General features: G+C 46.7%; 1 protein-coding gene across 1 annotated transcript in view; it reads left to right on the top strand.

Moving 5' to 3' along the window:
- PCSK6 (proprotein convertase subtilisin/kexin type 6) overlaps window positions 1–13,174 on the top strand; it is a 165,912-nt gene that overhangs the window by 69,734 nt on the left and 83,004 nt on the right. Inside the window, exons 9-11 of the mRNA XM_011965268.1 lie at window positions 140–240; window positions 5,232–5,335; window positions 7,477–7,594. Coding sequence (XP_011820658.1) covers window positions 140–240; window positions 5,232–5,335; window positions 7,477–7,594 — 323 coding nt within the window. The remainder of the gene's footprint in view (window positions 1–139; window positions 241–5,231; window positions 5,336–7,476; window positions 7,595–13,174) is intronic.

Genomic DNA, 13,174 nt, shown 5'->3' with positions numbered 1-13,174 from the left:
CATTTGCCTAACACCTTATTTGTTCCTGGGACCCAGGGTCACGCTTGCCAGTTAGTGGCACCTGAAGTAGCCTTGCCTTCTCCAGAGAGTGAATTAGCCTGTCTGCCATCACCGCCTCACTGTGCTTGTCTCTCCCTAGGTCACCACCGATCTGCGTCAGCGCTGTACCGATGGCCACACCGGGACCTCAGTCTCTGCCCCCATGGTGGCTGGCATCATCGCCTTGGCTCTAGAAGCAAAGTAAGTTCCCACTTTCCTTTTTTTTAAAAAAGAAAAAGTTCATATTGTGGTAAAATACATATAACATTTGCCATTTTCACCATGTTGAAGTGGACAGCTCTGTGGCATTAAGCACATTTGCTGAGTTGTGCGCCCTGTTCCACCATCCCTCCCCCAGAGCTGTGTCTTCTTCCCAGGCTGAAACCCTATGCCTGCAGCCCTACCTACAGCTGCCCAGGTTAGTCAGCTCAGGCTGCCGTAACAGAGTCCCACGGACTGGGCAGCTCAAACAATAGAAATTTAGTTTCTCAAAGTTCTGGAGCCTGGAATTCCTGGATCAAGGTGTCAGCAGGGTTGGTGTCTTCTTGACTTGCAGAAAGCTGACTTCTCCCCTTCTGCTGTGTCATCTTTTTATAAGGACACTGGTCATATTGGATTAGGGCCCACCCTAATAATCTCATTTTATGTTAATTACCTTTTTAAAGGCTTTATCTCCAAATATAATCATATTCTGAGGTACTGGGATCTAAGACTTCAATGAATAAATTTTGGAGCGGACATAGTTCAGCCTATAACACTCCCCATTGACCCCCACCTTAGCCTCTGGCAACCACCATTCTACTTTCTGTCTCTATGAATTTGACTACTTTAGGTGCCTCATGTAAGTGGAATCACACAGGATTTGTCCTTTGGTGCCTGGCTTATTTCACTTAACATAATGTCTTTAAGGTTCACCCATTTGTAGTACGTATCAAAATTTCCTTCCTTCTTTTAGGCCATCCTGATGGGCGTGAAGTGGTTTCTTCCTTAAAGCCCAAGTCTCCTAGCTTTTGTAGGACACGGGGGCAGAGCCCAAGGCCTGCCTCTGATTCTGCACCTCACACCAAGATCACACTTTAGGTTGCTTTAGCTTCTTTTTAGGAACTTTCACTTGTAAATTGACAATCAAGAAAAACTCTTGAGTTGTGTATGTGTCGTTGGTTCAGACAGAAAAGCAAGTTAACTGCACATGCAATCGTAGGGTCAAAACCAAATTGTACTTTAGTCATCACAACTGGCAGAGAACAAACTAGCCCTCTGCAGTAGCCATCTGTTGTAGATGAGTTTTTAAATAACTCAAAAAGAATGTTGGGATGCCTAAATGCTTGTAATTACGTATGTTTGCATGTGGATTTGCACAAGACAAACTGAGCATAACACTCAAATGCTACCAATTTAACGAAGAAACAGTTTGATATTTTTAATTTCCAGGCCAAAATGTTAGCTTCTGTGTCCTGAGGCTCTTTTTAAAAATTCTAAGTAATTAGTTGTTTGTGTGGAAACTCAAATTCGCATACTCTACCCTTCCTTGCACTGTATTTTCCTCCATTCCTTATTGGAAACATGCAAAGAGCTAAATAGAAAACAAACCCTGCTTCGGGACATGTTGTCCCCTTAAACTTGGTCAGTGGGCACATGAAAGCTCAGACGGTCATCTTCCTCATCATTTTAGCTCCTCCTCTGAAACATACAGGTGGCGAATCAGGCAAATGTCATTTGGAACAATGTCAATCTAAAGCATTTTACACCTACAGGATTGGTCAGGGAAGGAACAGTTGATGTCTGGGGATTTGAAAGCCTGTGTTGAGCAGATCTGCAGCTTGGGATGGCTCTCGCCTGTTCTGGTTGGTCTCAGGACTGCCTTCTGTCTCTGTTCACTACTGCTGTGGAAGGAACTGGGGCAAAGCCAGATGGTTCTGGGTGGAGATGCTCCCTGAGAGTCTAGGGAGGGCCCCCAGACAGCGTGCAGCCAGAATGAAGGAAGACCCACACGTGTTGGAATTCTGCAAAGGGGGTCCAATGGTTTTGGGACAGTCTTGGTACTTTTCAAACATCCCTTCTTCATCAAAAAACATTTTCAACATCATCTCTTAGACATATTTTCCGTGCAGTTATATTTGTGATTTTATTACTAGAGTCAAAAATAGAATAGATTTTTTCATAAGAAAATGGTTCCAAATTTTCTCACTCCCTGGACCCATTCTGTCCTCCACTCCAAAGGTCATGCTTCCCGGTACCTAAATTCAAGATTTCCAGGAGGACTTGCTATAGCCGTCTTTGAGTAGGCTGTGCTGACACACAGCAGTAACTTGCCAGGTTGCACGGGCAGCATGGGGTGTGGCCATGTCAGCACTGTCTAAACTCCAAAGCCTGCACCTGTGACCTCTCCACCAGGGTGTGTGGCCATGGGCTACTTGAGGCCTCAGAATCCTCCCCTAACAGTGAGGTTGGCGTGTGGGCTGCAGGAAGGCCAGTGGATGCAGGAGGAGAACAGGTGTGCCTGGCAGGGAAAGGCCTGGAGACTGGGCCACCAGACATGGATGGGGAGAGACAGCAAGGAAGCCAGTGACCAGCCAGGAGCAGCAAGAACACATTGGAGAAATCAGGGGAGGCCAGAGCTGGAGCCTGGAGAGTGTGAGCCCAGGGAAGGAGTGTACCCCAAGACTTAATGCCATGGGTGAGCTTCTCGTAGGAAAACAGGCAAAGAGGGGGCAAAGGGTGGAAGTGTACAGAGCAGCCGCCATAGAAAACAGTATAGCACTTCCTTAAAAAAATTAAACAGACTCCCCAGACGATCCAGCAATCTCACTTGTGAGTGTATATCCAGAATTGAAAGCCGGGACTTGGGTAGATATTGGCACAGCCATGTTCATGGCAGCATGGTTCACAACAGCTGAAAGGTGGGAGCAACCCAAGTGTCCATGATGGAGGACGAGATAAGTGAAGTGTGCTCTGTACACACCATGGAATATCATTCAGCCTTGAAAGGAAGGAGATTCTGATACAGATTATGATAAGGTCCCTCAACGACATTGTGCTAAGGGAAATAAGACAAATCCTGTGTGGTTCCACTTACATGAGGACCTGGAGCCATCAAACTCATAGAGACAGAAAGTAGCATGGTGGCTGTCAGGGGCTGGAGAAGGGGAGCAATGGGGACTGAGTGTCCCATGGGACAGAGTTTCAATTTGGGGGTGGTGAGAAGTTCTGGAGATGGATGTGGCGGTAGCAGAGCAATGTGAATGTACTTAGTGCTACTGAGCTGTACATTTACAAATGGTTGAAATGGTAAATTTTGTGTTTTGTACATCTTCACACACCCATACACAGACTGGGCCACTGGAGAGATACCTGTGACATCCGAGCAGGCTCCATCGGGGAGGGCGAGGCAGCTGGGCACTTCAGCACTCTCTCTTCTGTGTCCCCAGTCCCCCTCAGCTGCAGCAGCTCCCCCGATTTTACTTTGTCCATGTTCCTAGGGTCATATTCCCTGAGGCAGCACATGTGGCATGGCGTGCATTCCTAGTAAACACGCACCAAAGACAAGCCTGGGGCTTGTGCTTCTGGTCACCTCCATCCTGATGAGCCCTGGGAAGATGGTCTGGAAAGAAAGAGTATGTGTTTGTGATATTAGGGAGTTGAGAGCCTTGGACTCGAGAGATGCTCATTTATTCTTGGTTAATTTTCTGATTGAGTGGAAAGTCCTAGATAGGCATCCATTTAATCGACTAAAAAAGGAATAAAAGATCTATAAGTATTTATCTGTCAAATTGCGGCTGGAACCATGAGCCCATACATCTTTCTTTTCACTCAGCTGTTTGATGGGGCAAAAATACATTCCTTTTATTACTGATCACATGTAGGTGTTATCTTTACCATGTTTAAAAGCAACCTTGCAGAAAGCTTGTATGTTCAAATATCCAGATTCCATAGCAATTAATACTGATTAGAAGAAAGGAACAATGCTCTTATTTTATACTACTCTCACACTATATTTCATCGAATCCAAGATGCCATAAAGTTGTAAGATGCACCCTTTTTATGTACCACAGAAACCAGAAGTGCTGCCAATTGTACAATACATCCATATCTCTTAGAATTTTTGTAACTATTGAAGAGTTCTTTTAGGCTGAGAGTTATTTAGACCTGAAAATGACACTGTGAATAGACAGGACCAAGTTCAGCACCTCCAGGCAGTGTAACCCATTTCTGGTTGCTGTGGGCAAAGGGGCTTATAAGAGGTATCAGATCATAAGATGGATCTGGATTTCAGAGGTGTTAGGAAAAAAAAAAAAAAAAAAGGTGGGTCAGGTGTGGTGGATCACACCTGTAATCCTAACACTTTGGGAAGCCAAAGCAGGAGGATTGCTTGAACCCACGAATTTGAGACTAGCCTGGGCAACATAGCAAGACCTCGTCTCTACAAAAAATGTAAAAATTAGCCAGGTGTGGTGGTGCACACCTGTAGTCCCAGCCACTTGGGAGGCTGAGGTAGGAAGATTGTTTGAGCCCAGAAGGTTGAGGTTGCAGCAAACCAAGATCACACCACAGCACTGCAGCCTGGGTAACAGGGCGAGACCCTGTCTCACACACAAAAAGCAAGGGTGAGCACATGTGTCTTAGAATTTTTTTAAAAATCATCTGTGTATTTACTTACATTAGTGGCATGTTATATTCTTTTGATGAAATGTTTCTACTTCCCCAAAGTGAATATCTTATAAATTTAGAATCATATACTAAAATTTTGAATTATAATCTGCAGCCAGTGGGTCCACACAGGATGGAATCTCAGCCAATCATGGTTTGAATGTACTCTTAGGCACTGTAGTATTTGCTTATTATGGTGAAGAATAGCCCCAAGTAGTTGATAAACATTTACTATTATATGTATTTTCAGAATTTCCCATATGGCTCTGTGTAAACTCAAGCAGAGCTTGGCAGCAAGGCTAGGTTTTTAATGCTTATGAATTTTAGGTCACCCATTGAACCTTTTTTCTCCTTGGGATTTAGTTGCTGGAAACTTGTTTACAAAGAGATGGTGAAATAAACCCTTGCCAAGGAATGCAATCCTTAGCCTGAGGGGCTTGCTCAAGTTCAGACATGGGTCGGCTCCCGACCTCCTACCTCTGAGTGGCTTGTGTTGCTGCTGTTGTTGATCTGTATGGACTCTAGGGTGTGTTGTGTCATTGCAGCGGCCAGTTAACCTGGAGGGACGTCCAGCACCTGCTAGTGAAGACATCCCGGCCGGCCCACCTGAAAGCGAGTGACTGGAAAGTGAACGGCGCGGGTCATAAAGGTGCGGCAATGACATTCTAGTGGACCACTGGGTGATCCTGGAATGTATAGGAAGAGGTGTTATGAATTCCTTAAAAGGAATCTCCAAATAGCATTAATTGTTATTATTAATTGTATGTCACAAGAGTTTAAACACATGCACAGCTATTTAAGAAAAGTATCCTGGAAGCTCACACTGACATTATGGAAGAACCCTCAGGTCACAAGAGTCTAGGGTCTCCTAAACTTTATAACTTTTGCCTCACCCCGACACCACCCATACCAATATTTACTCATAGTTCTCTTTAAGCTAGTAGCAATGATGTGTGCCTATAGTCCCAGCTACTAGGGAAGTTGAGGCAGAAGGATTGCCTGAGCCCAGGAATCTGAGTCTAGCCTGGACAACACAGCAGGACTCCATCTCTTAAAACAAAAATTGCTGCCCTCACTATTTTTTTTTTTCGACATAAAGAATTGTATTTTAAAAGAAAGCTCTACTACATCTAGTTAATCATAGGTTTGATATGTAGTTATGTATTTTTTCTAATGTGCATTAAAACAAATCCATAGTTATTAAAATAAATGTTGTTTGTTTGTGTGCCACCTAAGGGCAACTTGCATCCTTAGCCCTGAGTAGCTCTGTGATTTTGAAACTTGCCTTCAGTTTCCTCATCTGTACAATGAGGACAATACGATAGTTTTGTAAGTTACTTTCTAACTATAAAACTTCTGTTGGCCAGCCCCTATGTTATAGAAATAAATCATAGGACAGTGGGGCCTCTACCCTCAGCCCAGCCTGGTACAGACCTAGGTACCATGAAATCAACCCGTGGTCAGGGCTTGATTAAACCAACTATCTGCAGCCTTTGAAGCAGGTAATTATAGGACAGTGTCACTGGCTTTGTTTGCCTGACTTCTTTTTTTTTCCTTTTCTTTTTTTTTTTTTTTTTTGAGATGGAGTCTCGCCTTGTCGCCCAAGCTGGAATGCAATGGCACAATCTCGGCTCACTGCAACCTTTGCCTCCTGTGTTCAAACAATTTTTCTTCAAGTAATCCCTCCTGAGTAGCTGGGATTGCAGGTACCTGCCACCATGCCCAGATAATTTTTGTATTTTTAGTAGAGATGGGGTTTCACCATGTTGGCCAGGCTGATTTCGAATTTCTGACCTCATGGTCCACCTGCCTTGGCCTCCCAAAGTGCTGTGATTACAGGCATGAGCCACTGTGCCTGACCTGTTTACCTGACTTCTTATCAGGTATACTGAAAAATATTTCATTTGGCCATAGTATTTATGTTAGGGAGGAATTTTTGGTTTTTTTTAACTTTTTCTGAAGCTCAGGTCTAACTAATTTGACACCAAGTCTGATGCTACTATCTGTAAAACACAGGTCAAGCATAGTTACCCTAAGTGCCAAGGGACATTCCTTTTAATAAGGAGGCCATTGACTGGGCCTAGTTGATCTTTGTTTTGCGGGAATGTTGGTGGTAGTGGTGTGCTGTAACAAGAGCTGACCTACATTTCAATTTTGGCCTAATTAAATAGGAAAATAGATTGTATCTAGTTCTTGACCTTGCCTCTTAAATTAAACTTTGAAAATCCCCTGCCCTGGCCAAATTAAATACTGGACCGGGCCAGTTCGCAAGCCTGTCTCTGTGCTGTGCCATGCTGCTTTCCCGGAACGCTCTGGGAACTCAGCAGGGAAAGAAAATGGCAAAAAAGATAAGCACAGCCTTGTGTTACTGCATTTTGGGCACGTGGTAATGGTGTGAACCAAGAGGTCTCAGATTTTGTTTCTCTTGTCTGGTCTAAGATTCAGGGAGCATAGACGCTGACAAGCCCTTTTAATGTAAAGGAACCTGTCCTTGTCTCAAAAAAAGGAGGTCCTAGACCTTCTCAGCACTTCTACTCTGTAGCAAAACGGGACATGCTTCCTGACCCACACTCCTAAATTAAACAGAAGGAGTTGGGTTCAGAGAGAGAGAAGCACCTGGGACCTTTGAGCAACCCTCAGAGGGACCCGTCCTGCAGCCTGGGGCCCCGAGGAGACCTCGAGTGTTATAGTCCATCTGTCCTCCATGGGGCCCAGCAGATGTAAGAGCCAGCCTTGCTCCCTTCCTGGGCAAGGCAGGAGAGCCTGGCTCTGACGGGTCTGTCTTTTCAGTTAGCCATTTCTATGGATTTGGTTTGGTGGACGCAGAAGCTCTCGTTGTGGAGGCAAAGAAGTGGACAGCGGTGCCATCGCAGCACATGTGTGTGGCCGCCTCGGACAAGAGACCCAGGTAAGGCTCTGCTGTGTTAACAGTGACTTCTCAGGCATGTGGGTTTGGAGCTGACTCTGCTGTAAGGTGTGGCTGGAGGTGTTTACACATGCATTCTGTGCACATGTGCATGTGCACGGTGCATGCCTGCACATGTCTGCATTTTCTCTTGTGGATCGTACAGCTGGGAAAGGAATCACTTCTTAAGCCACCACTGTTTTGAGGCCTCTTCCCCTTCCGTAGCAGGTTGCTCCATGACAGGGGGTCAGTTCCTCAGCCTGATCGCTCAGCCTAGTATTGGAAATTCTTACCCATGCTTAGCATATCAGACCGAGTCAGGGATCTGCTCCTCCCAGAAGGGTGAAATGAGGAGTAGCTACAAGTGTCCTTTCTGTCACCACCTGCTAGAAGTTGGAGCTGTAGCCCCAGCCCAGCCTAACCAGCCCTGGGAGCCTGCACTGTGAATCCACCTGGCCTGAGCAGGAGCGGCTGGGTCAGCCCCTTCTCTGCTGTGGGTTGTGGGAGTACTGCTTATTATTCACAGTCAGAGCAGCTTTGTGTGGCTTTTATCTGGCCCTGTACAACCTTCTTCAGACTTAAGCACTGGGATTTTTTTAGCAAGGCTTGAGCGGAAGGGCCCTGGCTTCATCTCTCTCCTATGAGCAGGGCACACCCAGAATTGCTCTTTGGAGTTTTTCTAAATCTGTTATGTTTGATTGATTGATTGATCGATTGAGACCGAGTTTTGCTCTTGTTGCCCAGGCCAGAGTACAGTGGCATGATCCTGGCTCATTGCAACCTCCGCCTCCTGGGTTCAAGCCATCCTCCTGCCTCAGCCCCCCGAGTAGCTGGGATTACAGGCTCCCGCCACCACGCCCAGCTAATTTTTTTGTATTTTTAGGAGAGACAAGGTTTTACCATGTTGGCCAGGCTGGTCTGACCTCAGGTGATCCACCCACCTCAGCCTCCCAAAGTGCTGGGATTACAGACATGAGCCACCATGCCTGGCCAAAATTTTTATTTTTTAAAAAAATCAGCCATAAGGTAAATCAGAAAGCAAGAACCCTACCCCACTAGGAGAGGAAATCAGATTATTCCAATTCTGCCATCACAGCGGTTCTTTTAAGGAGAACGGTGTTTCTCTGGGCCTTGTATCTGATACAGAATGGAGTGCATTTTTCCCATAACTACTTGTTCCATTTGGAAAACGTGTGTTTGAAAAAGAAGTGATGCGATGATAAAGAATGATATGTTGCTTTATCAGCAAATACAGATCACTCTCTAGATGCCTCTTCCTTGAATATGCTTCTACTCTTATAATACACTTTTTTGCCACAAATAGTTGAGGAAAATGTTTCTGGTGGAAGGCTTGCATATGGTAGGAATGCAGAGAGTATGTGTTGGCTGAGCAGCTGGATGAACAGCCACAGAGGGATCTTTTGAAAAATTACCTTTTTCTCCCATGGCTAATTGCACACAGACGGCTGAGTGATCACTCCAGGCCCCAACAGTCAGCCGGCCACCCGACAAGCCTCAGTCTTGACTTCTTAAGGCATCAATTTCTCTGAGGAGCCTTAGACTGTCAAATTTGAAAAAAGGGGGAGAGTCTCTGAGATAAAGGAGGTTGTGCCTTCTCTGTCTTTGTTTGTTGGAAAATGCCTGCGGCCTGGACCCTCAAAGGCTAGGTGAGGGAGGTGGGCTCCTGGGTCTGGTTGCTGACCCGGGGGCTGCCCTCTGCCCCGGTGCCTCCGCCGGTGTCCCCGTCAGGGCGGCTCCTGAATGAAGCATTCTTCTCCTGCCAGAAATCGTTTTAAGATGGCAGAGTGGTGCCTAGGTGGCGAGTGGTTGTTTTTATTTTTATTTTATTTTGTTTTTTAAGTGAAAGCACACGGAGTCTAGACAGCACGGGTTGAGGGAACCCGCCGTAACATACAGTGTAACATTGTTCCTGTCCTTTGAGGAAAGTAAGGACCCTCCAAACTCCAAGAGAGGAGAAGAATCAGACTTCTGTTTCTAAAGAAAAGTCATCTTTACCTTTAGCAGTTTCAGACTCTTTCTGGAATATTCAGCCAGCCTACCGTCTCACACCGCTTGCTTATCAAACCACTTGCTTAACTCCGTAACGTGGTTGTTGCAGAGGACATAAGGGTCTCCAGAGAGAGTGGTGTTACCAAGCAGAGTTTGATGCCTCACGTCCACCAGTGGGTCTCCCCTCCTGGCAGGGAGCTCCAGCCAGCTCTGCCCCTGAACCTGCCTGCCTGCCTGCCTGTCGGGGTCATCTGCACCTGAGCTGCGAGTATCCCCACGGCTATTCAAGTTTTCCCCATCAGGGTTCCCAGCTGCTAGGATCACGTGGCTGAAAATGAAAAGGAAGTGTTCCCACACAGCCGTTTTCCCATCTTCTTCTAACTGCCCCCTCTCCACGCACATTTCTGGGTCCAGCTGTCTACTCTCTTGGCCTCATTCTGGTTTCTTCCTCTCATGGTGGAATCCTAGGACTTTCTGAATGTCCTGAACCTGCCCTCAGCTGCTTCCCGTGGTGAAGAGCAAAACAAGAGGGAAGACAGAGAAGGGGTGTGTATGCCTCTTTATACACCCATGTCTTGTGCATCTGTGTGCACTGTGTGGGATATGGTGACTGTCTTTTCTCTTGAACAGGAGAGGATGCTACCCTGGTGTGACCAAAGGTCAGACAACTGTGTTCACTGGATGTTAAGTACAGGAGTCCTCTAGATGGGTCATATGTCCACACCTGCCAGGTTTATGGTAATGTCACCCATGGTCCTGAGGGAGAGGGGCTGGGGTGTTCACATGTCCACCCCTCTGGTCACACACAGGGGCAGGAACGAATATCCCGGGCACCTCTCTCTACCCCCAGCCCTGGGCTGGGATGTGATCATGGTTCAGGGAGACTGTCCTCGTGGCAATGACTGACAGGAAGAGCCAAATGGGCCACCCCTTCTGCACATCCCTCCTGCGCACCCAGCCTGTGCTCCCAGACTAGCATTGCATCCAGTGCCCCCACATGACTGCACAGAGCTCGTGCCTCATCAGCCATGGTGTCCCCCTGCTGAGCTGCTGTCTCCAACGCTGCCCCAGTGGCTGGCATCACAGCCCCTGCCTGCCCCTGAGTCATGCTTAGGCCCAAAGGCACAGAAAGGCCATCAGCACAGCACAGTGAGGGCTGCAGAGGAAGGAGCTGGGGCCACGATGCCAGACCCACCAGACGCAGTCCCTTCAGGAGGCAGCTCCGTCACTTAAAAAAAGGCCATCTATGGTGTGAAAAGGACTAGCCAAAAGGGGACCCCAAGTGATAGTCTGGCATTTCTCATCTGGACATTGCACATTTGGGGACTGTGGGGTTTGAGCCTGTCTCTGTCTGGATCCACCTGAAAGATAAGAAGAAGTCCCTGGAAGGGTGGAGAAAATGAGGAGAGAGGGGACCTCAGGTAGGGCTGGGCCTGGGTGAGAATCAAGGAGCCAGGTCCCCTGCTCCGAGGCACCATGGGATTGTGCTCGGCAGTCTCTTTACTGCCTGGTGTTTACCCTACCCTAGAACAGTCTGAGCCCCAGAACCGAGGTAGTGATGTCTGAACCACCTCTGCAAGAGCCCACATGGGGTAGGGCCCATCATAGGCAGCTTTCAGGAAATGCTAAATCTACATGCAGAGGCAAGAGGAAATCACTTGAACTGAATGACAGCTACTGTTAGCAAAAGCTAGTGTCCTCCAGGATAGCACTGGATGAAAGTGCGAGCTGTGCCTGGGCCTCTGTTGTGATCATCAAACTCAGAGACCAGAGGCATGTGACCTACTCCTGGGCACAAATGGTTTCCGTCTGTTTAGAACCTTTGTCAATTAAACAAAGGTACATAGGATCAGTACATAGGATCATGACCAGTGGCATCTGCCTGTGCAAAATGATTTTAAAATCTGTGTGTATTAAATAGAGGGATAAAGTTGATATTTTTATAGCTTTTCTTTCAATGAAAAAGAAAATTAAGCTTAGTATTATTCCAACGAATGAAATAGAGGCCCAAATATTAAATATTCTATTTAACTCTTGATTTTTCTAGCCAGTACTTCTGTCACTGCTTTGAAAATCCAGGCACCTGGGAAACAATTTGTGATATGCATGACTCCCACCTCCATGCTGGGAAGACCACAACAACAGGGTCTTTTAAGCCAACACAAAGCAATAAGAACTTACCTGCACATCTTTAGTTTTTGCTGGTTTAGAAGGTTACTGTCCAGACAGAGCTTACAGTTTAGTTTGGCCTGTCTTTTAAAGAACTCTCTCACACACTCACACCCACACAAGACACTTCAGACCCGAAAGCCAATGCATTGCTTTGACTATCAAGGATTATCTGTAAAGCAGATAATCTTTTTATAGATGTTCAGGAATTAACTCTGGATTATCCACATATTACCTGCTTTTCTGGAATTTTGTTAAACTAGACTGCATATGGTGGTCATTTTAAAACAACTCTATTTATAAAGACATATGGCTGTGGATGAGAGATAATGGATTGTGATTATAAAGGCACTTACTGTGTGCCAGGCATTGCTCTAAGCACTTTACATAAAAATCCCCAATAAACACACAAGGTTATAGTGCTATCTTTATCCCCATTTTATAGAGGAAGAAATGGAGGCACAAAGGAGTTAGGAACTTAGGCCCAGAGTTGGGGTGCTGCAGGGTTGAACTGCTACCGCAGGCTGCTTGTCTCCAGAGTCCACCTTGCCCCTCTCGGTAGGAACTCAGGCAATACCGAGCCAAGTAGAGCAACCTGCCCACCCGTTAGAAGACCTCACCTCTTTGACTTCTGTGCCAGGAGCTAGCTGGGCACACCACCTGCAGGGATGATAAAGTACCCTGACCCTGGCTGCCTAGAGGTTCCTCCAGCCTTGGCCAGGTGCCAGTGCCTAAGAGCACAGCTGCTGGTGGCTCAACTGCGGCAGGTCAGCTAGGCAAGCAGGTGAGGCCAGGAGCCCAGCGGTCTGATGGAGTGCCTGTGTGGATCAGACACAGGTCAGCCCAGCTCCCTGCTGTACTCAAGCGCACAGCCTGATTTGACATCTTTTTAGGAAGCCAAAAGCCCTTCCCTTCTTTGAGTTGTCTCAGAACTATGCAGATTTCTGCCACTCTCACATCCCCTCCTCACCTTACCCAGCCTCTCCCTCCAGGGCATTTGACCTCTGTGCATACCTGAGTACCACAGGAGGCCCTTACTTCTGGTTTCTCCTCTTGGGCCATTGTTATATAGAGCATGCCTGGGTATCTTCAGAAAACATGCGGTGCTGTGCAGTCCTGCCCTGGGGGTAACCATACTGGGCCCATAACATTTTTCCTGCCTCCTGGTACCCCTTGTAGCTGCGAGCAAACTTAACCAGCTGGCTGTGTTCCTGCAGCCCTTGCCCTTCCTGGCTTAGTTTTGAAGCAAACTTGTTTCCCCCAGATTGTAAAGGTTACTTAGTTCTAAAATTAGGATTTGAATTTGAATACAGTTGATTCTCCCTATTCATAGTACTGTTCTACAAAGTCACCACGAACACTGAATTAGCAAATACTGAAGCATTGTTCCTAGGAGAGATACAG

This window comes from Mandrillus leucophaeus, unplaced genomic scaffold (genome assembly GCF_000951045.1).
Source record: "Mandrillus leucophaeus isolate KB7577 unplaced genomic scaffold, Mleu.le_1.0 Scaffold719, whole genome shotgun sequence".
In the NCBI taxonomy this organism is placed as follows: Eukaryota; Metazoa; Chordata; class Mammalia; order Primates; family Cercopithecidae; genus Mandrillus; species Mandrillus leucophaeus.
The sequence above is the reverse complement of the archived record's forward strand: the minus strand, read 5'-3'. Positions and strand labels throughout refer to the sequence as shown.